Genomic DNA, 27963 nt, shown 5'->3' with positions numbered 1-27963 from the left:
TTAGCCAAGATGGAATTAATACTAGTTGGATCGCATGTTTCTCGCCCATTATGATCCCTTAATTTCGCTATGTGTTGCACTGAGCGCTTTCCTCGAGCCATATTGGCCAAAAGTTTACCCGCCTTACTTCCGAACTTATGTAAAGTAGCTTCAAAGTCTCGAGTATATATTGTTTCTTTCTGAGCTGCCCACTCGTCAAAAGAGTGTTTTGCCTGAATCCAGGCCTGTCTGGCATCTAATGTAGGGTGTGCCAAATATGCTGTATAGGTTGCCCTCAGTGCAGCACTAGAAGCATTAAATTTTTGTGTTATTTCCCGTTTTTTGCTGGCAGTATACGCCATTATCCTCCCCCCTCAGCACTGCCTTGGCCGTATCCCAGTACAGTGAGGGGTCATCTCTGTGTTCTGAATTCGTCGACGTGTATTCTAACCACCACCCTCTTAGCTGTCTCACAAAGGTGTCATCAGTTGCTAAATGAGCCGGGAATCTCCATATAAAGTCTGATCCTCTGGGATATATTTCCTGAAAATCTACTCGTACCGGGGCGTGATCTGAGATCACTAGGTCCCCTATCTCAGCGGCCCTCAGCCTCGGTTGTAGTGTTGGGGATATTAAGAGGTAGTCAATCCTGGACCAGGACTGTTGAGCGTGGGAGTAATGTGTAAATTCCCGGGCATCCGGGTTACCCCTTCTCCAGGGATCTATTAAGTGTATTCTTTCCATCAGAGGTCCCAACACTCGGTCCTGTTTTCTGGGAGCCCCTGTTGGAATGGATCCCGTGCTTTGTGAACTGTGTGTGCGTCTATCCTCCTTGTGATCAGAAACTGAATTAAAGTCACCTCCCACTATTTTGTGCTGGACATTATCTGACATAAGGGCCCTTTCCAAACCATTGAAAAACTCAATATTATCACTATTAGGTCCATACACATTATAAATGCTTAATACCCCACATGGTGTGCTTAGAGTAATATGGAGCAGTCGCCCTTCCTTATCTGCATCAGTATGAATTACCTCATGTACCAGGTTTCTATTTATTAAAATAAGTACCCCCGCTTTACGGCCACAAGCTGAAGAGCCGTATACTTGGCCCACCCACAACTTTTTCATGCGGTGGAAGTCGCTCTCCTCCAAATGTGTCTCCTGAAGAAGAGCGATGTCCGTATGGAGTTTTTTTAAGTGACGGAGTACCATCATTCTCTTGTTAGGGGACCTAAGCCCCTTTACATTCCACGAGGTCAGCTGCATAAAGTGGGCGCTCCGAAAAGGTTCACAATTGACTGGTCATAAATATCTAATTCTAGGCAAGCGTGCTTTGCTGCCTTGGTAGCCGCCCGGCGGCGTCTGCTCCAGATTGCTCCCAACATTACAATAACAACATTTATATTCGGTGCCAGAGAATTGGCACAACCTTTAACAACAAAATGCCCATCCAGGAATGTCACCAGCATTTCCTGTGAGACAAACTTTAAATTGGCATACATAACTTCACTTTTTTCTGGTCTGTGACCCCTCCCCCCCTCCCCTTCCCGCCATCTTTTCGTGATATATTGGAACTTCACATTTTAATTTTTAAAGTATCAAAAAATAAGTTGGGCTTCCTATACAACACGGGTACAAGTGCTTATGCCTATTATAGCAGGAATTTTGTCGGCATAATATCCCACCAGAACCAATTGCCACATTAATATATAAGGCACAATCAAATGCGCTCATGGAGCCTCTATGCGATACTTATCAGTCCGGGATGGTTGCAAGCCGGTTTTCTGAGCGTTGTCGATGTGGCATCTTCGACGATTCTGCCCGTTGTTGCTTGGGTGAGGAAGTGGAATTGCGGGCGATATCTGACCATGTACAGTCCCTCGATGAAGAAACTGGTGTACGGGGACCTTCACCTCCTGTATCTTGACTCGCCGTCTCCTCTCCCGATTGTCTAGGGCCCCGAAGTCCAGGGATCTTGTCTACATATAATGCCGCCTCCTCAGGATTGTGGAATACCTTGGTGGCGCCATCCGTCTGCATGATCCTCAAAGTGGCCGGATACTGTAGCTGAAATTTAATTTTGCGTTTGTAGAGGGAGGTGCAAACCCCTCCAAATGCTCTCCGCCGCCTTGTGACTTCTGCCGAATAATCTGCAAACAGGATGACTTTTGCCCCCCTTATATGCAAAGGGGTATTGCGGTTCCTGAAAGTGCGCAAAAGTTCCTCTTTGTCATTGTAATCCAAGTACCGCATGATCACCTGGCGCGGTCTGCTTTGCGGCTCTCCTTTGGCGTTGGCGCTCGGACCAGGGGGGCCCACTCTGTGTGCCCTTTCCACTCTGCAAGATCTGGTCAGACCTAGCGCTTCTGGTAACTCCGTCTCGCAGATGCCCTGGAGGAGCTGCGGTCTAATATGCTCAGGCAGTCCCACTATCCTTAAATTGTTTCTTCTGGACCGATTCTCAAGATCTTCTAAGCGGTCTCTGAGTTTTGTGTTATCTCGCATTAGGTCTCTAATGCAGGTATGTGCCCCTGCTGATTCATCCTCCATGAGACCAACCCGCTGCTCCAATTCATCTAGTCGATTGCCATGAGATGTCACCTCATTTTGGAGTTTTTGGAGCGTTGTTGTGACTGTGGCTATTAAGGATTCTCTGATGTCGGGGGCCAGTTGGGTAGCTACCTCAATTGCCAGCTTCCGATAATCAATCTGTGAGTCAGTCATTACCGACGGCGATAGCATTTCCCTCTGAATTTCTGGGCTCTGAGACCGGCTCTGTGAAAGTGGTGGCTGCAGCGGCGCCGCCATCTTGGATGGCCCCTCACCTCGTGTGCTGTGCTCGGCCGGACAGGAGATCTCTCTGCTGCCGCTCCGGAGGAGATATCTCTCCATAAACCTCCCGGTTCTTGTCCCCCACCTCTCCTCCTAATGCCTGGGTGTTTATATCCTGCGTGTGTGTGGCGTAGATGGGTTAGGGGATCAGGGCTTCAGGAGCTCATGCAGCTCCGTCCTCACATCCCAGCGCCGGAACCGGAAGTCTGTGTCTTCCTTTTTTATATGATATTATATAGTTGTTGTTTTTTTTAGAATTACGAGGCTTTTAGTTTGTAAAAATATAGATACTTTTACATATTTGATTGCCTCTTTTTTGGTAAGCATATAGCGTTACCCTTAAACAGACTTTATTTGTGTTTGCCATCATCTACTGTTAATCTTGATTGATAAGACGCCCGTTGTAGGGTATTTATTTTAAGTGTAGCGCTATGAGTATGACTGAGTGGTTGGGGGTAGTGTATATAATAATTTTTTTGCATTTTTATTATTTTATTTTGAAATCCAAAGGTCAGAAAAAGACCATTGTGGTACTTTTATGTTAGACACTTTTTTTCTTTAGAGCGGATCTATCAGCTGAATGTGCTGCCCCAGGTAAGAGCAGCATATAACAGGGACAGATTAGTTCTCTTATTATCCAAAACGATACAAAAAAATATTGTGCCATTTGATCAGTAGGAGTGATCCAAGAATACAGGAGACTCATAGTTATGAAACCGGTGTATCCATGAGAGGGGCGCTCTCCCCACCCTCATCCGTTATTGATGGTTGGCTGCTATTTATCTGCATACACAGCAGCCTGTCAATCACTGCAGAAAGGGTCAATCACTCTCCTCATGAATACACTGGACGTATAACTATTAGTCCGCTGTGTTCTTTGTTCACTCCTATGAGCCAAACGGCATAATATTTTTTTTGCCGTTTTGGCCAATAGGAGGACGTATCTTCTTCAGCTGATAGATCCGATTTAAGTCTTGTCCCTGTTAGGGCTGTGCCGGGTCTAGTTAGACCCAGCAGCATCCTCTTTGTACCAGCATCCTGACAATCACGAGATTGATCATGTAACCACTGTATACCGCCGCCTCTGTTGTATATTCACTTCTTATTGCATGTTTACAGCATATTTATAAGAAGAAAGTTTGTGCACTAGATGAGCTTTATATTTGTGCTTCTTAAAGAATGTCTGAAATGACAGAACCCTTTTGTCATAGTCTATTATATTACTAGCTATTATTATGGAGGTAACCACATTATAATGTTTACACGCCTGTTTGTGTCTGTATCTTCCTTTTACACCTCGGCTATTATTTTTGTCCCTGCTTATTGATTTAGATGAAGTTACTACTTTGTCATAGGAATTTGGTTTCTTAGAATCCCCAGTGATACTTCTTATTTTTGTTCCATGGCTGAGGTCTCCACATAATCCATCTGGCATCAGATATTTTCCTTCTCCTCCTTGTCTAGTTCACTTGGCGCCCTGCCCGCTGCTTCCCACAGCTATTCCTTGCAGGATAGAAATTAAACCGAATGACAATGTGTGATGAGACTTGACGGGGGTACTACAGCTTACAGACGGCTGCTCGCCCTCCCCCCTCCTGACCACATCACAAATGTAACTGGGGCACACAATTTCCCTCATAATGTAGCATCATGCAATTGCAAAGAAGTTGGTTAATAATTTATAACAATATTTTACTCATCAGGGACATGTTATAGTATTGCTGTTCTTAAAATTGGTATGTGTGCCATATTCCACAAAATTACACGCATGTAAGGCTTTGTTCACATCTGCATCGAGCTTCTGTTCATGGGTTCCGTCAGACCTTTCCGTCAGGGGAACCCATAGCTTTCCGTTTGTATTCGCATTGATTTCAATAGTAATGCTTCTGTTGCAAATCTGGGATATTTCTGCAACAAAGCGCCCGGTAAGGAGATGGCCTGCCCAACCTTTTACCAGGTGTACTGTACAATCGGTTTTCTTATGTTTTTTGGGTGAATACTTTTGCCAGGCACTTTAAATGTCTTGCCTCTAGTAATCATCTGCTTATTGTTATAGGTTCTCCAGGCGCGGTAACTATGTTGCAGCTATGGAGATTAACTTTAATTCAGTTGCTGTGATTAGTGATGCAGCAGGTGACTAGCCAAGCAGGGATATCCTCAGCCGCAGACAGCCTCTTCTTGTACAGTGCTCCGGTTCAGGCATAACTGGATTAATCTATAGAAACACTTCGTTCCGTGGATCGTATGGACTTCTGATTTATTTATTCTGTCAATCCCATGTGTAATTACACCTAAACTTGTTGAATTCTAAACCTCTTAAATACGAGTTGGCTGGTAATTGATTTTTTTTTATATGCACGCCTTGAGCAGCCTAATAATTGATTGTACAGGGAACAGCATGCATAAATTTACCATTGACAAAATATCTCATTTTTAGAGACTATTAGGCGTCTTATATGTTCTGATATGTTGGTTTTTTTTTTTATGTCTTCTAATTTGTTCTTACTTTTACCTGCTATTTAGTTTGCTGCCATAGTGGACATACCAACCTAGAAAGCCATGTCCTACCAGATATATAGAAGAAAAATATAAAGTATTTGTTCTGCTGGCCTCGCATGTATTCATTTACATCCAATGTGACCAGCGATCCACTATAGAAAATCATTCCAATCACCTTTTATAGACATTGCTGCACATAATATTAAAGAGGCTCTGTCACCAGATTATAAATTCCCCAACTCCTACACAATCTGATCAGCGCTGTAATGTAGATAAGTGGTTTTTATTTTGAAAAACAATAAATTTTGAGCAAGTTAAGAACAATTTTACATTTATGCTAATTAGTTTCTTAATAGACAACTGGGCGTTTTTTAACTCTTTACCAAGTGGGCGTTGAGAAGGGAAGTGTATGGCGCTGACCAATCAGCGATGTTTCGACCCAAGTGAGGGTCTTTCTCAAGCTTTGGGTCGAAACGTCGCTGTTTATGGTAATATAAAGATACCTTGATTACTGCGTGTGCTGTGGTCTCTCTACCTTTTTGTCTATTTTGGAGTTGGATTGGCTACGACTCGACACTGCCTGCACCGATTGAAACTTTCTCAGTTTAGAAGCCCCTTGTGAATGCTCTCTGGGACTGTGATGTGCTGCTGATCTCTTTCTTTGGCTGACCAATCAGCGCCATAAAACTTCTCATCATTCCAGCCCAGCTTCTTTCACTTCACACGCATCGTGTCATTCACCGCGAGATCACGCTGTGCTGTGTGAGTAAGTCCCACAGAAACTTTACCGAAGTGTCGGGAGTGTGAATAGACATCGCGTCCTGGCTGGAGGCAATGTCTAATCACTCTCAAGACACTTCGGGAGTAAGTGACAGCACAGCGTGTTTTCAAAAATTGTAAAAACGTTCTAATATGCTTACCGGTCCAATTCCACTCCAGTCATCCGACCACTGCTGGGTCCCACTCCTTCTCGTTTCAATAGCGACATGATGATATGACGTCCATAGTGGCATTATGTCATGTAATTTTGTCTGGCAATTGTCTTCACACCGATGCGGCGTCACTATGGAAATATCCATAGCACACATCTATTTGTGGGAGCTGGTGGAGGGTTGCAACAAGGGAGCGGAGTGGAATAGGACAGAGTTTAATTTTACATATTTGGTCGGTTAAAACGTTTTAATTTTTATTTGTGTGTTTATGGCCATCCTATGGTGCCCAGAATTGCAAATTCTGATGGGCCCAGAAAGGAATCCCCAGGAATTAAATTTCGCTGGAGCGACCTTTTATAACTAACTGAATCACACCAGCTTGGAAAGGATTCCAGTAATGAGGATAAATTAGGGAATTGTTCATAAAGTAATTCCTTGATATACAAAAAGAAACATCTTTATAATAGATGTCTGTGTACAAAGGCGCTCAACAATTGCTGGAGCAAAAGGACAATGGCTTCTATCAACTTTACCCTGCCGCATTCAGGTCCATATTACATATCATTACTTGAGGGCTCACCGATATTTCTGTGAGTGAAGCTGATGGACAGCCTCTCTTTTTTTTTTTTTTTAATGGCCTAACCATATGCCAGAGCATCACAGCCCCTTCTTTCAAGCGATCCGTGGGGGTCTTGGATCTTCTGACATGTCTCGGTAATAACAGATGGTGATTGAAGGCGCACACACCCTTTAAATATTTTTGAAGTCATATAGCTGCACCGTAGGTATAGTTAAGCATTACGTTCAGTACTTGTTTCTGTAAATTAGGAATTGAAATGGATGTTGCTTCTTTTTTTCTCAAGGAGCCACCCTAATCATACAGAGCTTTATTAACTAATGAGATCTCTTCCTGGGCCTTTCAAGGACATATCTGCAGCGGCTTTTTGCTTCCCATATACTCGTTTATTATAATTTTCAGACTACATTCCCTCATGTCTATTGACTTTTCTTATTAATTGTGGGAACATCATTTCATTTTCTGAGATTTAATGCTTTTAATTACTTGTTACTTTGAAAAGAATGATTTTGGTTTTCCTTTGGAAAAGTTCTAATGAAATTACGTAATACTTAACTGTTAATTTACTAAATCTGTTGATTAAAAGAGAAGCCCGTGTTGTCTGTAGCACCGTCAGCGTGAAGTCAGATTAATACACTATATTGAGTAGGTTTTCACCATGCTGTTTCCTAGAGGCTGTTTATACAACGAGCATGGTTTTTATTTTTCCTTTGTCTGTATGTATTCTGAAACCTCTGAGTCCCGTAATCCAATGTGAATTTCCAATTTAGAAGGTATTTTCTTATTTCTTTTTTTGGTTGTCATCTGCTGGAGACTATTATTAAGGTGCACATATTCTCAAAGAAATCAGAGAATGTATTGTGTTTTTTTTTTGATCCTGTAGGTTATATCAAGATGACATAAATGATCATTGAACAAATGACATCAAGTGATCATATTTGATTGTAATTATACTGTTAGGGTCCTTTTACACGGGCCAATATGGGCCGTAAAAACAGGCGCCGCTCGTTTGCTATTTTTACAAGGAGCAATGATTGGTCGTGTATGGGGACGAGCAATCATTACTACGATCGATCGTCCCCATACATTCCATCATGTCGGCAGCCATCTCCCTGTTTACACAGGGACATCTGCTGCCAACAACAATAATATTTTGTGTCGGATAAACCATACGATCAGCTGATGAACGAGCGTTTACTCATTCATCGGCTGATCGTTGCCCTGTTTGCACAGGGCAATGATCGGGAATGCGCATTCATATAAACGCCTGTTTGCCCGATCATTGGCCTGTGTAAAAGGGCCTTTAGTCTCTTCCTACTGTAAGAACTTCTTGGAAAGATGTTATTTTTTACTTTTTTATTCTTATAAAATTTTTCTTTCTTTTTATATACATTTGTGTGTATATGTGTGTGTATGTATATATGTATGTGTATATATATATATATATATATATATATATATATATATATATATATATATATATATATGGCTGTGTTGACATTTGTATTCAGAGCCACCATCGCGGGTTCTGGTATTTTTGATGGCAAGAACAGCAGTCTGCAGCACTAATTTTGCCATTAAAAGTACAGGAACACCGGCAGATCCCATTAAAGACAATACAGTCCGTTAGTGTTCATTGCTACCCTTTTCAAAATGAATCCAGCATAGCTGTCATGACTCAAAAACATAATAGGTTAATTGACTTCCTATGAAATTCGCACTAGTATGAGGTAGATAAATTAGATTGTGAGCTCCATTGGGGACAGGGATTGATATGATCAATGACCATCTCTGTACAGCGCTGCAAAATATGTTGGTGCTATATACACAGCACAAAATTAATTTGAGTCTATGAGAAACATTGTAGCTGAGACATCAAGTCATGTGTACAAAGAAGGCAAAGATAGAGAAGATTTAGAAAAGTATTTTTTTTTTTTAAACAATTTTCTTTTGTTCTCTGTTAACGTCTGTCATAGACTCCCATTGCAAATTTTTTTTTATATTGCACCGTATATGTTTTGCGGATGCCCTTTTACTGGAAAGCGTATTCGATTGCACTTTCCAATACAGTTAATAGAGAAAAACACAAAAATAGTAATGGTATGATAATGCCGGCCAGATGTATGCACCAAAAGGACATCCTTTCAGTACACATCTGGTCCATGGACTTGATGAAGACCACTGGCATATACACCAAACATGTGAGCATAGCCGTTTTGTTTTTTTAATTATTTTTATGGTTTTATAGTTATTTTGTCATTAAAAATCTTAGAGCATACCTAACTTTTCAGGGTACTTTGTAGAAAAAGCTGTCATATGTGTGTACACGAGGAATAACACTATTTTTGGCCATTTATATTACTTGTATATGGTAATATTTGTACTTTTCCCCATCTGCAGGCTCTAACTCGAATTCTCAGTTGTCTTTGAGTTAGTGGGAGATGCCTAATGGCTATTGTGTCTTCTGTATACAACACACAGAGATAGAAAAGCAGGATTCTCCTCTTCTCTATCACATATATAGAAACCGCGGCAACATGGAGGAGATTATATAGCAGTAATGGGTAGTGTAGCTGAGAATCCAGCACTGGCGTGAGATATAATTTTTACCTTCAGCCTGTGTCGCCTTTCTGCTCACCTCTCTCCATAGACTTCTATAGGCAGCAGTATCTGTGTGTCTCTCCCTCTCTGCTCCCCTCTCTATAGACCTATATGGGCAGTAGCGTCTGTGTTTCCTCTTTCTCTGCCCCTCTCCATAGACTTCTATGGACAGCAATGTCTGTATGTCTCTCTGCTCCCCCTCCCCTCTCCATATACCTCTATGCGCAACTTCTGGGTCTCCTCTCTCTTCTCCCTCCTCGCCTCTTCATAGACTTCTATGGGCAGCAGCGTCTGTGTCTGTTTCTCTCTTCAGCCCCTCTCCTCTACATATACTTCTATGTGCAGCCTCTCTGCCTGTGTCTCCTCTCTTCTCCCTCCTCCCCTCTTTGTAGACTTCTATGGGCAGCAGATTCTGTGTCTCTCTCCACTCCTGCTCCCTCCTCCACTCTCCATATTCTTCAATGGGCAGACAGTGAAGAGACACCCCCCACTTCCTGTAGACTGTCTCTGCTCTGTAACTAGAGACGCACAATGCTTGACAACAGCGGGGAGGGGGGGAGCAGATTACTGGAAGTGAGACACCAGTAACTTCACACAGAATTTGAATGGATAAAACAGCAAAATTTTAACAGTAAGTCAATTACAAAGTTGGTATATATCGGGTATACTATAAGATTATCATCTTGTTCGAAATGTTCGTGTCCATTTAACAAAGTCTTTTTTGTAGATTTATTCCATAGGTGAAGCTAAGTAGAACATAATATATTGTAGTGTTATGTTGTCCTCAGGTACTGGTGCATCCTGCATATATCCATTACTGGGGGCCACTCTGAATGGCTGGTATTTCCTTGCAACTGAAGTCGATGACATCTGTTATAATTATGCCAAGAAAAATGTTGAGCAGAATCATTTGGCAGATCTAATTAAAGGTATTTAACGCTCACTTTATTATCTTGAATTTAGTGCAGTATTTTATCTTTGACATAGTTGTTTATTTGCTCCATGGCCACAATTGCGGTTTGTGCAAGGTGTGGGAAACAATAGATTTGGATCCTTTACCCTTCATTTTTAAAGGTTATGATTATATGTGGGTCTAGTACAAGTAATTTACTTAGGAAGTCAAATAAGGGAATGCAAGATGCATGTGTAGCTTACGTAATTCGTCTGCATTTCTCTTATGAACCTGTTTCTAATGCATATGGGGCCTGCAAACACATATGCAATGGATTGTGATTTATTTTTTAATTTATAGGTCGGAGCCACTTTCAGAAATATATTCGCAATTCGCATTCTAACCGTTTTTTTATTTTATTTATTTTTTATGTATAAAATAGAAACCCATACAATTTTCTTATATGTGTATTTGAAATACAGCTCCTATACCTTTCTTACACCAATGTAGTAGGCCACTGTCTTTTCATATCATCGAATGATATAGCCTATGGACAGTGGCGTAGCTATAGCTGTAACAATTGCGACCGGGCCCTGAAGCCGCGGGGACGCATGGCCCCTGCACCACATCTGTCCCCAGTTACTGTAGTAACTGGGCTGTGTAGTAAACCACCGTTACTTATCCTCCTCTTTCCGGAGTTGAATTCTTTTGGGCTTCGGGTGCAGCGCTGGGTCCGGACGACGTTCAGCAGCACAACGTTATGTGCATTGTTTATATAATGTTGTGACACTGAATGGCGTTAGGAGTCAGCACTACACCCGAAGCCGAAGAGTACCCCATTCGGGAGTGAGAAGGGTAATTTTTTGGATACTAATGTTGATGCCGTGTATCTAAGCCGGCTGTGTGATATTGTCTGCTGAGCTAATGTATCTAATCCTATCCAATTGCGTAGCTATAATGGTCATAGTCTTTTATATATTTTTTTTTGCGGGGGGACATATGTCTCCTAATCATTAAAGGGGTTTTCCCACGAGGGACGTTTATGACATATCCACAAGATATGTCATAAATGTCAAATAGGTGCGGGTCCCACAGGTGAGACCCGCATCTATCTCTAGAACGGGGCCCCCTAAACCCAATTCCTGACTTTATGGTTGGGAGTTACGAAAACAGAGTAGCTCGCTGAGCTACGCTGTTACCGTAACTCCCATAGTAGTGAATAGCAGTTACGGAAGCAGCGTAGCATGTGAGCTATGCTGTTTCCGTAACTACCATTCAGTTCTATGGGGCTTACGAAAACAGCGTAGCTCAGCGAGCTACGCTGTTTTCACCTTCGTGGTCGGAAATCAGCTGACACACACAGGGGTAGAGCGGGGTTTAGGGGACCCGTTCTAGAAATAGGTGCGGGTCCCAGAGGTGGAACCTGCATCTATCTCACATTTATGACATATCCTGTGGATATGTCATAAATGTCCCTCGTGGGAAAACCCCTTTAATACCCTAGCAATATCCCTGGATGCCAGTACTGCATGATGACTCACTTAAAGAGGCTCTGTCACCAGATTATCAAATCCCTATCTCCTATTGCATGTGATCGGCGCTGCAATGTAGATAACAGTAACGTTGTTTTGTTTTTTTAAAAACGATAATTTTTGGCCAAGTTATGAGCGATTTTATATTTATGCAAATGAGCTTTGAAATGGACAACTGGGGTGTTATTTTTTTCGTATTTCCAACTGGGCGTGTATTGTGTTTTTAACAACTGGGCGTGTTTACTTGTTTTACTAACTGGGCGTGTATGATGCTGACAAATCAGCATCATATACTTCTCATCGTTCCCACCCAGCTTCTTTCACTAAAGACACACAGCGTGACGTCACCCACAGGTCCTTCAACCTTGGCGTCGGTCAGAGAAGATACATCGGCTGAAAGGCGTACAAAAGGTTAATATGCTAGTTTCTAGGGAGTTTGCTATGCTTACCTGCACATGGTGATGCTGCTGCAAATTCAACTGTACGCCTGGAGCTGTGGTGTCTTCTCTCTTCCGACGCCAAGGTTGAAGGATTTTGGCGTTTTAAATTCCTTCGTTTTTACGGGGTTCTCAGTGCGAGTTAAATAATGGTATATTGTAATAGTTTGGACTTTTACGAATTCAGCGATACCAATTTTGTTTATTTTTTTATTTCTTACATTACTTTAGAGGAAACATGGGAAAGGGGGATTTTTTGGACTTTGAATATATTATATATATTTTTCACAAATAATTTATTTTATTATTTTTTATTTTTTTACACATTTTATTAATCCCCATAGGGGACTGGAACGAGCGATCATTAGATCGCTGGTACAATACACTGCAATACTAATGTATTGCAGTATAATGTCATTTTTACAGGCTCCTGTAACAGCGCGATTGCTCCCTGTCCGTTAGTCCCGGGTGTCAGCTGTAATACACAGCTGACACCTGCAGAATATGGAACGGGCGCAGCGCATGAGCCCGCTCCATATATAACCCTTGCACCGCGACATGCTATTAAGTCGTGGTGCGCGAAGGCGTTAATGTGCAGCGGATGGTGCAATGTGAAAATTACACAATATGTTGTGCCCAGTTTGTGCGACTGAAGACAAATACTTCATACAATGTTGAGCGGGTTCTCCTGGATATAAAATGTCGTATATGTGGATGTAAGCTGGTGTTTGGGCACGCTGTAGGGCCCAGAAGGGAGGGAGCGTCATTTGGCTTTTGGAGCGCAGATTTTGATTGGTAATAGTTCTGTTTGGGGTTTTGCTGGTATTTCAGTTTATTATGTGGGGGTATATGTAAGATGGGCAGAGTACATCAGGCCATAATAAGAGCGTATAATCATGCGGTAAATAAATAATAATTCATAGATATGTGGCCGGTGTCGCACTGATAAATGGCCCCCGATCTTATCCGCTTTTGGACACTCTGCACAATTTCTGTCGCTATAATCTGAGAGGCAGAACTTTTTTTTTTTTTCCACCGGAGCTGTGTGAGGGCTTATTTGTTGCCGAACAATCTGTAGTTTTCATTGGTACCATTTTAGGGTACATGTGATTTTTTTTTTTTTTTAATCACTTTTTATTAGATTTTTTGGGCAAGCAATGTGACAAAAAAACATAAATTCTGACAATGTTTTTTGTAAATGACATTTTACTTTATTCTGCGGGTCGATACGATTACGGCGATACCATATGTATATAGTTTTTTTATGTTTTGTGGCGTTTGCGCAATCAAATCACTTTTCGATAAAATTATTTATTTTTTGTGTCCCCATATTCTGAGAGCCATAACTTTTTTATTTTTCGCTCAGAAAAAGCTGTGTAAGGGCTTGTTTTTTGCGGGACGGGTTGTAGTTTTTATTGGTATTATTTTGGAGTACATTCGACTTTTTGATCACTTTTTATTCTATATTTTGGGAGAGGTGATGACAAAAAAAATTGTGATTCTGACATTGTTTTTCAATAAAAAATTTTGCGGGGTTCACCGTGCGGGAAAAATAATATTATAGTTTTATAGTTTATGTGTATTTTTTTTAACATTTTAATTTTTTTCCTATAATAAAAGACTTTTATAAGTTACAAAAAATGCTTTTTTTCCTATGATAACTTATTTTTACCCTTTTATAAAACATTTTTATTACTTTTTTTTTTAACTTTTTACTTGTTTTACTTGAAGACCTGCAGCACTGATCGCTGCTATAATACATTACACTACCTAGGTAGTGTCACGTATTATAAACTGTCAGTGTGACGCTGAGAGTCACACTGACCGGAAGCTCATGAGGACCAGCCTCAGGCTGGTACTCATAGGCTGCCGTGCATGGCAGACCCGGAGGCTGTTGTTTGGCCTCCGGTTTTGCCATGAAACCGACTGCAGCACCCACAATCGGTCCTCGGGAAAGTTTGTTGTAGCAACAAACTTTCCAGTTTGTTACAGTAACAAACTTTCCAGTTCGGTGCTACAACAAACTTTCCCTGCGATCACGTGATCGGGTCCTGAACCAATTAGGTCCTGGTAATGTCTCCGGGACCAGAGACAGGGGATAACAGCGCAATCCGGGTGTCCGCGCTACTCTGAGACACCCGGATCACCCTTTTAACACCCACCGTGAATTCATGTTGGTGCTGCACAGAGCCCAGCAAGTGCCGACGTGATTTTACCGTGGGCGGTTGGGAAGCGTTTAAAGGATCCTTCTAACAAAAAGTGATTGTCCAAAGCAGACATCCATTTTAATAAATCTCTCCAAATGTCTGTATCATATTGTCTTTTGTACTTCGCATCAAGAGACAAAACAGGACAGACATTATGCCTCACAGAAAGACATTGTGAGGTGCATGAGGTCCTAAACCTGCAGGTTGTACAAAAGGGCTTTAGATATACAAAGCTACAAATATATTACATTTGCGAAGTTTAGTAAGCACACTAATGTTTCTTTTCTTTCTATATTAATAAAAGAATTATAATTAAAGTGGAAATATAACCGTGTTCCTCTATGTAGCCATGGAAACCAGGATAAAAACCTCCATTGTTTACATTGGTGGCAGCATTCAGAGAACTGCATAATGGTTTACAATAGAATAAAAGGTTTACCGTATATTACAAACCTACCAATGATTTTTCTTATTTTTTTTAAAATCCCTTTAAAGTTCTCTGCTTAGTTAAATCCAAGAAACTTGTTGTTGTTGTTTTAACAGGTATTCCTTTTATTTCCATCTGAACAAGGAAACCGCTATGCAAGCTGCAAAGGCAAAAATGTGCATAATGAAGAGCTTAAAGAGGCTCTGTCACCACATTATAAGTGGCCTATCTTCTACATAATGTGATTAGCGCTGTAATGTAGATTACAGCAGTGTTTTTTATTTAGAAAAACGATCATTTTTGACGGAGTTATGACCTATATTAGCTTTATGCTAATGAGTTTCTCAATGGACAACTGGGCGTGTTTTACTATATGGCCAAGTGAGCGTTGTGAAGAGAAGTGTATGACGCTGACCAATCAGTGACCAATCAGCGTCATACACTTCTCCCCATTCATTTACACAGCACATAGCGATATAGCACTGATTGGTCAGCGTCATACACTTCTCTCCACAACGCCTACTTGGTCATATAGTAAAACACGCCCAGTTGTCCATTGAGAAACTCATTAGCATAAAGCTAAAATAGGTCATAACTCCGTCAAAAATGATCGTTTTTCTAAATAAAAAACACTGCTGTAATCTGTAATCTACTGCTGTGATCACATCATGTACAAGATAGGCCACTTAAAGTGGCTCTGTCACCACATTATAAGGCCCTTTTACATGGACCAATGGGCGACTGCTGATCATTGCTCTGTTTAACCCCTTAACGCTCCATGACCTACTATTAGGTCATGCTAACTGTAGCGTTCGCGCTCAGTGACCTAATAGTAGGTCATGGAGTAAACACGGCGCCGTTCGCGCGGGGCGCGTTCATGAGCTGTGATAGCTGCTGTTTCCGACAGCAGACTATCACTGCTCAATGTGCCGGGACCGATCGCGGAGCTCCCCCGCCGATTAACCCCTCAGAAGCCGCGTTCAATAGCGATCGCGGCTTCTTAGGGGTTAATCCGCCATCGCCGGCCTGCTACACGATAGCGGCCGGCGATGGTGACTATGGCAACCGGACACCAAACAATGGCGTCCGGCTATGCCATAGACGGAAGCCTAGTGGGTCCTGACAACGTCAGGACCCACTATGCTTGCTGTCAGTGAGTAGCTGACAGCTCTAATACACTGCACTACGCATGTAGTGCAGTGTATTAGAATAGCGATCAGGGCCTCCTGCCCTCATGTCCCCTAGTGGGACAAAGTAATAAAGTAAAAAAAAAGTTAAAAAAAGATGTGTAAAAATAAGAAAATAAAAGTTTTAAAAGTAATAAAAGTAAAAGTCCCACTTTTTCCCTTATCAGTCATTTATTATTAATAAAAATATATAAACAAACAAATAAACTATACATAATTGGTATCGCCGCGTCCGTAACGGCCTGAACTACAAAATTATTTTGTTATTTATCCCGCACGGTGAACGCCGTAAAAAAAAATATTAATAAACCGTACCACAATCACAATTGTTTGGTCACTTCACCTCGCAAAAAATGGAATAAAAAGAGATCAAAAAGTCGCATGTACCTAAAAATGGTACTGATGGAAAATACAGTTCGTTACGCAAAAAATAAGTCCTCGCACGGCTTTATTGATTGAAAAATAAAAACGTTTTGGCTCTTAGAATAAGGTAACACAAAAAGTGAATGATTGTTTACAAAACGTATTTTATTGTGCAAACGCCATAAGACATAAAAAAAAACTATAAACATCTGGTATCGCCGTGATCGTATCGCCCCGCAGAATAAAGTTAATATATCATTTATAGCGCACGGTGAACGCTGTAAAAAAAAAAGTATACAAAAACAATAGTAGAATTGCTGTTTATTAGTCACCACGCCACCTAAAAATGGAATAAAAACTGATCAAAAAGCCACATGCACCCCAAGAAAACTACAATGGATTCCTCAAGGGGTCTAGTTTCCAAATTGGGGTCACTTTTGGGGGGTTTCCAATGTTTTGGCACCACAAGACCTCTTCAAACCAGACATGGTGCCTAATAAAAAAGAGGGCTCAAAATCCGCTAGGTGCTCCTTTGCTTCGGAGGCCGGTGCTTCAGTCCATTACCGCCCGAGGGCAACATGTGGGATATTTCTCTAAACTGCAGAATCTGGGCAATAAGTATTAAGTTGCGTTTCTCTGATAAATCCTTTTGTGTTATAAAAAAAATGGTATAAAAAGAGTCAATTTCACCTCTACTTTGCTCTAAATTTCTGTGAAACACCTAAAGGGTTCATAAACTTTCTAAATGCTGTTGTGAATACTTTGAGGGGTCTAGTTTCTAAAATGGGGTGTTTGATAGGGGTTTCTAATATATGGGCCCCTCAAAGCAACTTCAGAAATGAACTGGAACCTAAAAAAATAAATAAATGAGGCAATACTTCGCTTCTTACATTATACTGATAATGAGCAGTGCCCACTCCGAGATGACCCCAGTTTTGACCGTTTGTATAAACGGAGACCCCTATTAGACCGTTTCAGTGCCCGGTTTTCCCAAGCATACACCCCCGAGAAGTGTTTTTCTATTGATGAGTCCCTGGTACATTTTAAAGGGAGGGTTCAATTCTGCCAGTACCTGCCAGGTAAGAGGGCAAGGTATGGCGTGAAGATGTATAAGCTGTGCGAGAGTGCATCAGGGTATACCTACAGGTTTAGGATATATGAAGGAAAGGCCACCCCCAAACCAGACTGCATCCTGGACTACAATAGGTACATGGGAGGGATGGACTTGTCAAATCAAGTCCTGAAGCCCTACAGCGCCATGCGGTGTGGTATAAGAAGCTGGCCGGGCACATCATACAGATGGCTTTGTACAATGCGTACGTGCTACGTCGATGTGCAGGCCAGAGGGGAACTTTCCTGGAATTTCAAGATCTAATCTTTAGGGACCAGGAAGGGGGGGCACCCAGTACTTCTGGAAGCGAGGCCACACGCATCGTACCAGGGCAACACTTTCCAGGAGAAGTTCCCCAAACCGGTGGTAAGGGAAAGAGTCAAAAGAGGTGCAGAGTCTGCTATAAGAGGGGGATAAGGAAGAACACAATATACCAATGTGACACGTGTCCCGAAAAACCAGGGCTCTGTATAAAAGATTGTTTTAAAATGTATCATACATCCCTTGATTTTTAATTTACCCTGATGCACTCCGCACAGCTTACCCCCCTCATCTTTCCCTTCTGAGCCCTGCCGTATGCCCAGGCAGCTGATAACAGCCACATGTAGGGTATTGCCGTACCCAGGAGAACCCACATTACAATTTAAGGGGTGTATATCTCCGGTGGCGCATGCTGGGCACACTATATTGGACACTGAAATGGCATATATATATATATATATTAAATTGCAAATCTCACACTGCACCATCTTCTGCGCATTATCTTTTACACAGTACCTGTGGGGTCAAAATGCTCACTACACCTCTAGATGAATGTCTTAAGGGGTGTAGTTTTTAAAATGGGGTCACTTCTCGGGGGTTTCAACTGTACTGGTACCTCAGGGGCTTCTGCATACATGACTTAGCACCAGAAAAGCTCCAGTAGGCCAAATGGTGGTCCTTTTCTTCTGAGCCTTCCCATGGGCCCAAACGGCAGTTTATCACCACAAATGGGGTATTGCCGCACTAAGGACAAATTGGGCAACAAAATGGGGTATGTTGTTCCTTGTGAAAATAAGAAATTTTGATCAAAAATGACATCTTATTGGAAAAAATATCATTTTTTTCATTTCACAGCCCAATTCAAATAGGTGCTGTGAAAAAACTGTGCGGTCAAAATGATAACAAAAACCATAAATGAATTCCTTGAGGGGTGTAGTTTCCAAAATGGGGTCACTTCTGGTGGGTTTCCATTGCTTTGATACCTCTGGGGCTCTGCAAATGCGACATGGCACCCGAAAACCAATCCAGCAAAATCTAGACTCCAACAAACACATAGCGCTCCTTTCCTTCTGAGCCCTCCCATGGGCCCAAACGGCAGTTTATCACCACAAATGGGGTATTGCCGCACTAAGGACAAATTGGGCAACAAAATGGGGTATGTTGTTCCCTGTGAAAATAAGAAAATTTGATCAAAAATGACATCTTATTGGAAAAAATATCATTTTTTTCATTTCACAGCCCAATTCAAATAGGTGCTGTGAAAAAACTGTGCGGTCAAAATGATAACAAAAACCATAAATGAATTCCTTGAGGGGTGTAGTTTCCAAAATGGGGTCACTTCTGGTGGGTTTCCATTGCTTTGATACCTCTGGGGCTCTGCAAATGCGACATGGCACCCGAAAACCAATCCAGCAAAATCTAGACTCCAACAAACACATAGCGCTCCTTTCCTTCTGAGCCCTCCCATGGGCCCAAACGGCAGTTTATCACCACAAATGGGGTATTGCCGCACTAAGGACAAATTGGGCAACAAAATGGGGTATGTTGTTCCCTGTGAAAATAAGAAAATTTGATCAAAAATGACATCTTATTGGAAAAAATATCATTTTTTTCATTTCACAGCCCAATTCAAATAGGTGCTGTGAAAAAACTGTGCGGTCAAAATGATAACAAAAACCATAAATGAATTCCTTGAGGGGTGTAATTTCCAAAATGGGGTCACTTCTGGTGGGTTTCCATTGTTTTGATACCTCAACACCTCTTCAAACCTGGCATGCTGCCTAAAATATATTCTAATAAAAAAGAGGCCTCAAAATGCACTAGGTGCTTCTTTGCTTCTAGGGCTTGTGTTTTAGTCCACGAGCGCACTAGAGCCACATGTGGGACATTTCTAAAAACTGAAGAATCTGGACAATACATATTTAGTAGTGTTTCTCTGGTAAAACCTTCTCTGTTACTAAAAAAAAATTTAATAAAATTGAAATTCAGCAGAAAAAATGAAATTTGCAAATTTCATTTCCACTTTGCTTTAATTCCTGTGAAATGCCTGAAGGGTTAAAAAACTTTCTATATGCTGTTTTGAATACTTTGAGGGGTCTAGTTTTTAAAATGGGGTGTTTTATGGGGGTTTCTAATACATAGGCCCCTCAAATCCACTTCAGAACTGAACTGGCACCTTCAAAAAAAGGCTTTTGAAATTTTCTTAAGAATATGAGAAATTGCTGTTCATGTTCTAAACCTTGTAACGTCCAAGAAAAATAAAATAATGTTAAAAAAACGATGCCAATCTAAAGTAGACATATGGGAAATGTGAACTAGTAACTATTTTGGGTGGTATAACCGTCTGTTTTTCAAGCAGATGCATTTAAATTCTGAAAAATGCTATTTTTTGTAAATTTTCTCTAAATTTTGCAATTTTTCACAAATTAAGACTGAATATATCGACCAAATTTTACCACGAACATGAAGCCCAAAGTGTCACGAGAAAACAATCTCAGAATCGCTTGGATAGGTTTAAGCATTCCGACGTTATTACCACATAAAGTGAAATATGTCAGATTTGAAAAATGGGCTCTGAGCCTTAAGGCCCAAACTAGGCTGCGTCCTTAAGGGGTTAAACAGGGCAGCTTTCAGCTGAGAAACAAGCAAACGCTTGTTCGCCTGCTGATTGGATGGTTTATGAGCCCTAAAAGATGGTTAATTGTCTGCAGCACTTCCCTTTGTAAACCGTATTAACATTTTTCGACCCAATATATTCTGATTGTTGCTCCGTTTAAATTTCGCTAACGAGGGCCGATAGACATGCTGTTTAGTAGATCGGCGCTCGTTTGCCAGGCAGAAAATCTGCGCTTGTAAAAGGATCGTTAGTTGCTTTAAATTTTTAACAGTGATCCAGTGAGGATAAATCTTTGTTAAAGATTGTATGGTCTAATTTGTCTCATTTTAAAGGGCTTTTCCAAGTTAGCATCATAAAAAAATAAAAATAATATTTCATACATTTCCCTTTATATATACACAACCTCCATACACAAGTATAAGAAAAAAACTTCAACTTAAACCTCTTATTTAGTTTTTTTTCAATTTTCGCGCCATTTGTTTACATCTATTTCAGGTTTCTTGCTGTTTCTAGCTGCTAATGTATTTTCCCTGCATGCATTGCAGGCTGTAATGAGTGTGCAAGTTTCTCCTCCCAACAGTTCATGTGTGTCTTCCTTGCTCGTCGCCGCTGACATCCTTCCCTTCCTTGTCCCTTTCTAGTTTAGAATCCTGTCTATCATCATCGCTTATTAGCTGCCCCATTCCTTGTCCTCACATAGCATATCACTATCCATGGTGTGATATATATATATATATATATGTTCAATGTTATCAACTTATTTCTTAGGTTGTCCTTACACACTGTCCCTATGTGGACAGCGACATCAGGGGCTCCCTTTAAGAGCAGGATCCCCTCCAGGGGATTCCACTCCAGGAGGAGCCCTTGAGACATGTATACAACCTCCAACTCTGCATGTAACCCCCATCAGCCTTATATATAACCCCCAATCAGCCCTGTACAGACCATTTGGGAGGGCACTGTCCGCTTGCCGTGGCACGAGGGCATTCAGAAGAAACAAGTAAATGGTGTGGACATTGAGGACACCGTGGAGCATTACGATGCCTAAAACACCAGTATATTACATAAGCCCGGCATGCGCGGTCCCATTTCAGGTATTAGCGGGGACACACCCAGGTGCACTAATAGTGACTAGCTCAATCAACTGTGAGCTTTGGATGTGCGTGCACTAAATAGAAATACGCCCAAGAATCGAGACATCATCAGTGTCGTGTCATATACCCTCCGAGGACTCTCTGCTCCGAGACCATGTGATGGGTATATGGCACGTCAGTGGAAGAGGCTCAAAAAGTGACGTCGGCGGTCATGTGATGAGCAGGCATCGCAGAGAAAAGAAGCACAATTGAAATAGTAAGTATATGAACACATTAAAAAGGTGTGCAATATAGAATTAAAAATGTCATAAAAATATATCTCAGAAAACCCCTTTAATGCATTGCTTTTATGTCTTTTAGTGGTTAAAGTCCCCCAGAAAACACTTCTGATGGATGCATTAAAAGAAGAGTCTGGCATCATCTATGATTTTTGTATGTGCAATCCCCCTTTTTTCGCCAATCAGATGGAAGCTCAGGTACGGCAGGTCTTGCTGTAGGATGTAAATATGAAGTGACACACTTGGACAGATTTACCATTCCGATTGAGCCTGAATTCTGGCGTACATGCTGTGCGCCATATTTATTAACTTCTTCAGATACTTTTTGCGCGGCACCCGATAAGGTGCATGGATTAGTAGGAAAGGGCGTGGTCTAGCAGAAATGGGTGTGTTTTAAATGCTTCACTGTACACCAAACGTTGGTTCCTAAAAAGCCAACCAAGAGGTGGTATTCACATGTGTAGCTAGATGCGCCAAATTGATCATACAGCATGCACCACTTTGATCAATTTGGCACATCTTCTGACTGCCTGGTCTAAGTTTACACTGTCTAAAACTTAGATAGTATTAGTAAATCTTCCCTATTAGCTCTTACCTACCTATCACATGCCTGCTGTAAAGCTTCTGTTCACCTAGATCACAGCAAGCCCCATAGCAGTCTGTTTCTGCTGTTATTTTCCAATGCTTCTATAATTATCCTCTTCATTTCAAGAGGATCATTATCAGACGTGGGGTCATGCAAGTAGTATATATTGGCTGCAGTATGGAGTGTATGTATGTTCACCATGATAATACAGGAAATAATAATGTCCATTTTAGCACAGAATGAATTAATGAAATTACTTACCAAATCTTTCTCATTTTTATCTGTTGCATAAACCATATCTCCGGTGCAAGCTGAAAACAGTTTTGATTGTTCTGCACAGGATTCTCCGGGATGACTTAGTCTTCCTGAGGTTTCCAAGGCAGCTCTTATTAAAGGAAATTATTTTGTACTTTGAACTGCCCTGGAATAGTCTTCATGGCTAAAACTTTCATGGATTAAATTGTGGCACACAGGAAATGTACCAGAAAAGTGGCATAATGTCCATTTGATAAAATAGTGCACGTGGCTTGTGTTATTTTCACGACTCCATTTTTAACCTTTTTTTGTGACATGTAAAAGATTTATTTTTTTCTGTTTAAAGGGTAACTAAACGTTCAACAAACTTCTGACGTCGTAAATTTTGATCCCTGGGGGTCTGAGCACTGAGACCCCCACTGATCGCTAAAACAAAGTGTCAGGATCGCTCGTGTGAGTGCTGAGCCGCTTACTTTTTGTTTGGCTTTTCTGGGAAAGCCGAGCCGTTGGTGTACGGACTCCATAGAAAGTCTAGGGGCCCGTACACAGCTTCATCGGCTTTCCGAGAAAAGCCGAACAGAAACTAAGCAGCTCAGTGCACACACGAGCGCTTCTGTCGCTTTGTTTTAGCGATCTGTGGGGGTCTCCGTGTTTAGACCCCCAGCAACCAAAACTTATGACATGTCACTATGACATGTCAGAAATGTGTTGAAAGTTTAGTTACCCTTTAACAAAACATCAATCAAAGATATATCAATTAGGCACATTTATTTACATATCTAAAAACATTGCATTTATATCGCCGCCCTGAAAAAAGATTCAGGGTGTCATTCAGCGGCATGGTAATTTTGTACATGTCCCTATTTATAGGAAACCGCCACTAGGTCATGTAAGTTGAACTGGTTAACTGACATGAAATGCGCCACCTCTCTAACTCCAGAGTGTTTTTTTCTTTTTTTGTCCCCCCATTCCAGAGATATGGCCCACTGTTGTGTTGTCTCCCTATATGCTAATTTGATGTCGTTCGCCAACGAGGTGGAGCTAGCTTCCCTGATTCTGATCAATCAGCACGAGGCAGCTTGAGGGTAGCCCACGCCCTGTTGACTAACTACAGCAAATTAGCATAGAGGAAGCCATATCTCTGGAACGGGATTGGGGGGGGAGGGTCTAGAAAAAAAGTGAGACCGCACTATCCAGGTCAGTAAACTAGTTCCACTTATATGACCTAGTGACACGTCCTCTTTCACGTACATCTTATAACCGTTGCATTTTAAGCAGGACACTGTAAAACCTCATTAAAGTATACATGCTGCTGATAAGTATTCCGTTTTATGAGATTTAAAGGGATTTTCTGGCTTAGATTACCCCTTTGTATATGCCCTATGAGGACATATGAATGTAATAGACAGAATCTATTTTTAGCAGTGCAGAAAGAGCCAATCTCTTTATTCATCAGTACGTTTGTAATGAACATAAAAATACACTTATTTTAGTGGTTGGGTAGCATGAACAACCATCCATATTCTACCCTTACATGACACACAATTTGCTTGTCCTCACTATCTCATGGCAAACTGCTCTAAAAAAAATGGCAAAAATTGTATACCGTCTTGGGTTGATTTAGCAGATTTTTCACATTAATATTTTCTGATAAAGCTTCCTCCATTTATTTTACAGCATTTCCCTTTAAAGTAGAGATCATGGATTTCTAACTATACTATTAGTTTTGCTCTTAGTAAAATTTGAATCCTCATCTGCCTTTACAGGGAGTGAACTCTAGAAACCCCCGCCGGCCGCCCCCCAGCTCTGTCAATACTGGTGGCATTACAGAGATCATGGCTGAGGGGGGAGAGTTGGAGTTTGTAAAAATAATTATTCATGACAGTCTTCAGCTCAAGAAGAGATTAAGGTGAGTCTTAATTTTTTTGTGGCATAAATATTAAATTAGTCCTTTTATAATTCACAGATGGTCTAAAATTGTAACATGTAATGTGATAGATTACCGAAGACTTCCATGTAATGTTAAAACGCCTAGAGCATCCCATTGTCCGTTAGGTCATCATGTACATTCGCTAGAACAGCCTATAACCATTAGAATAGTACAAAGGTAAGTTGTGGATCAGAATATTAGAATACTCCGGTGCTGTAGATGGCCATAGACAGTTTGAGAGAGAATGGTTTCCAACATAAAGCTGAAGCTGCTAATGGATAAATCTGTCACTTAGCAGTTTTGTTTGCACCTTAAAGCGACCCTCCAGTCCCCAAAAAATATACTGACTATACATTGGAAATATATAGTCAACTTACCTGCTGCACCGCTCCTGAGTGATATGGCCTCCGTCCCTGTGTTCCGATCCCCCGTTTTCCACTATCCAAGATGGCTGCCACAGTTTCAGACTGTGCTATAGAGAGCTTCTTTGCAAGTCTGACACACGTCCCCCCTCCATCCGTAATCAGCGCTTGTGGCCATCTTGGAGAGCAGAAAACGGAGGACCGGATCTCAGGAACGGAGGCCGGAACTTTCCGGAGCAGGACAACAGGTAAGTTGACTCTACATATCCAATGTATAGTGAATTTATTTTTTTCTAGACTGGGGGGTTGTTTTAGTTTGCGTCTCTGTCTGCAGGAGGCAGCATGCGTTCCATTGATAGAAGAGATTTCAAAACGTTGACCTAGAATAGGATTTGGTAATTCATAATGAACAACTGAATGTAGCTTGAAAAAATAAATTAAAGGGGTTGTTCCAACAGGCGATAAACGTTAAGTTGCTGGGGGGCTCTGCCATTCACCAGAAATATGGTCCCAAGTTCCCAACTCCTCATCAGCAAGACCGCTGAAACAGCAGTTGAGCATGCGTGCTGCTCCATACAAACTCTTAGGCCCCATGCACACGACAGTATTTTCATCTATCCCGAAATACTGATGTAAATACGGATCAGTAGGTATCCGTATTTTATCCTGTATATACGGATGGGTGTCTGTATTGCATCCGTATATACGGATCCGTAAAAAAAAAAAGAGGGAGGTTGCAAAGGATGTCATCAACAAGTTGCCTAGCAACGCTTCCTTAAATACGGACGGTTTACGGATGCACATCAGTAGCCGTCCGTATTTACGGAAGCTTCCATAGACTTCTATGATTTTTTCAGCACGGACACCCTTTAGTAAAAATACTGAAAGGTGTCCGTGGCCAATAGAAATTAATGGGTCAGTAATTACTGTCAGTATTTACTGTCCGTAATTACTGATGAAAAATACTGTCGTGTGCATGGGGCCTTAGAGTTATGGACACAGCTAAATTCACATTTTGCCTAATTTGCCACCGCCAGGATACATTGGCAGATTGATTTGCCAGGTTTGGGGTTTACTTTTGGTGAATTTATGACAATAATATTCAAATCCATTCTCCTATTGTATTCTACGAACCAGTAAAACAGGCGAATGCTCAATGCTACTAATAAAGAAGAGATGCTACATTTTATTATATGCTTTTTTTTTACTTAAACTCCCTCAAGTTATTTGCTATGGTTACAAGTGGTCTGAAGATAAATATATCCGTTACTTCCTTGTACATTGTAGCCATTACTGCAATATAAATACTTATATTACATTTCCACTGCCTTGTTGATAGGAAATGCCTTCTGCTTGACGGTTCATGTGTAATATGTTGTGTCGGGCTCGTAGAGTGTCAGTGTGTGGTGTTTTGCTTAATTACAAATAAAATAGAGTTTGACAGATGATCTGGCCCAACCACTGTGACAAACTCTGCTTACTGCTAAACCAAAGACACTGGTGTGATCCCCCAGTCTTATCTTCCCTTGTAAGAGTCAAGTGGGGTATTAAGCCTGATTTGAGAAGACTGTTCCTGACACCACACTGACAGCGAGCACAAGTGACTCCAATGCTATGTGATTATTAAACAGATGGGTTCCTCGACATAAATCCTTAGGCTATGTTCACACGGGGTCTTTTGCCGAGTTTTTTGACGCGGAAACCGCGTCGCAAAACTCGGCAGAAACGGCCCGAGAACGCCTCCCATTGATTTCAATGGGAGGCGTCGGCGTCTTTTTCCCGCGAGCAGTAAAACTGCCTCGCGGGAAAAAGAAGCGACATGCCCTATCTTCGGGCGCTTCCGCCTCCGACCTCCCATTGACTTCAATGGGAGGCAGGAGAAAGCGTGTTTTCTGCCCGCGGCGCTCAATGGCCGCGGGCGAAAAACGGCGCGATAATTGCTATTCACACGGAGTATTTTGGGGGAGGAATATCTGCCCCAAAATACTCCGTGTGAACATAGCCTTAGCATGACTGCACCGAGCGAGAGCTAAATCCTCCAGTGGTTTCCGTTTATAGGAAAGGCCCAAAACATGCAACCTGGTGCTACTACATTGAGCTGTCAAGAGGTCGATCAAGGGAAACTGGTAAAGTGAATCCTTTCCAGAGTAAAGTGTGAAGGCCAATTAGTATTGTGCTGGAGGTATACACCATAGGGAAAAGGCATACTGGCTACAAAGCATTGTGTTCATTTGGGTTCATAGGTTGAATATCAGAACGCACTCCTGCAATAGAAACTAGTCAACTTTTTTATTGGGTGTTCTGTACATAAGAATAGAAATGTTGGAAGAGTTGGGCCTAAATTGGTGAAAGCCTAAATAAAGCTTAAAGGGGTTTTCCCATAATCGTTATTTATCCCCTATCCACGAGATAGGTGAAAAATGTCCAACTGCTGGAACCCCCACTGATCACGAGACTGGGCTTACCTTACCATTCCTGGGAGCCCCACTGATCACGAGAACGGGCTTACCTTGCCATTTTTGGGAGCCCCATAGGAATGGAGTGGTAGTGTGCATGCTCGACTACCGCTGCATTTATTTATATGGCACTGCAAGCGCTATCTTCGTCAGCCCCACAGAAATGATGAAACGTGTCCGAGCATGCGTACTACTTCTCCATTCCTACTGGAGGTGCAGGGAACTGCAGGACGGTTCTATTCAAGTGATTGCTTTTCCAGAAATCTGCTCAACTCTTGTCTATGGGCTGTATCTGGTATTGCAGCTTAGCCCAATTCACTTGACTTGAGTGGAGCGGTTTCTGGGGAAGACAAAAATCAGAGTATCTCCGTCAACCTGTTTAATTGATAGGAAAATCATCTGTTCTTTCTCATTCTTATTACAAAGCATTTGAAAAAAAGACAGCCGCTCAAACAAAAAAGCCAAGACAGGCAAGTAGATTTACAGTGTGGACTTTTATCGGGACTGCACAGCTTTGATTGCACCAAAATGTTAGAAATTGCAGT

General features: G+C 41.5%; 1 protein-coding gene across 4 annotated transcripts in view; it reads left to right on the top strand.

Annotated features, from left to right (window-relative positions):
- Positions 1 to 27963, top strand: part of METTL16 (methyltransferase 16, RNA N6-adenosine) — a 72888-nt gene that overhangs the window by 16632 nt on the left and 28293 nt on the right. For all 4 annotated transcript variants that reach the window (XM_075850824.1, XM_075850825.1, XM_075850826.1 and 1 more), the window contains exons 4-6: positions 10212 to 10352; positions 21912 to 22027; positions 24437 to 24579. In XM_075850824.1, the coding sequence (XP_075706939.1) occupies positions 10212 to 10352; positions 21912 to 22027; positions 24437 to 24579 (400 nt within the window). The remainder of the gene's footprint in view (positions 1 to 10211; positions 10353 to 21911; positions 22028 to 24436; positions 24580 to 27963) is intronic.

This window comes from Rhinoderma darwinii, chromosome 2 (assembly GCF_050947455.1).
Source record: "Rhinoderma darwinii isolate aRhiDar2 chromosome 2, aRhiDar2.hap1, whole genome shotgun sequence".
NCBI lineage: Eukaryota > Metazoa > Chordata > Amphibia > Anura > Rhinodermatidae > Rhinoderma > Rhinoderma darwinii.
This window is presented reverse-complemented; position numbering and strand designations above follow the sequence as displayed.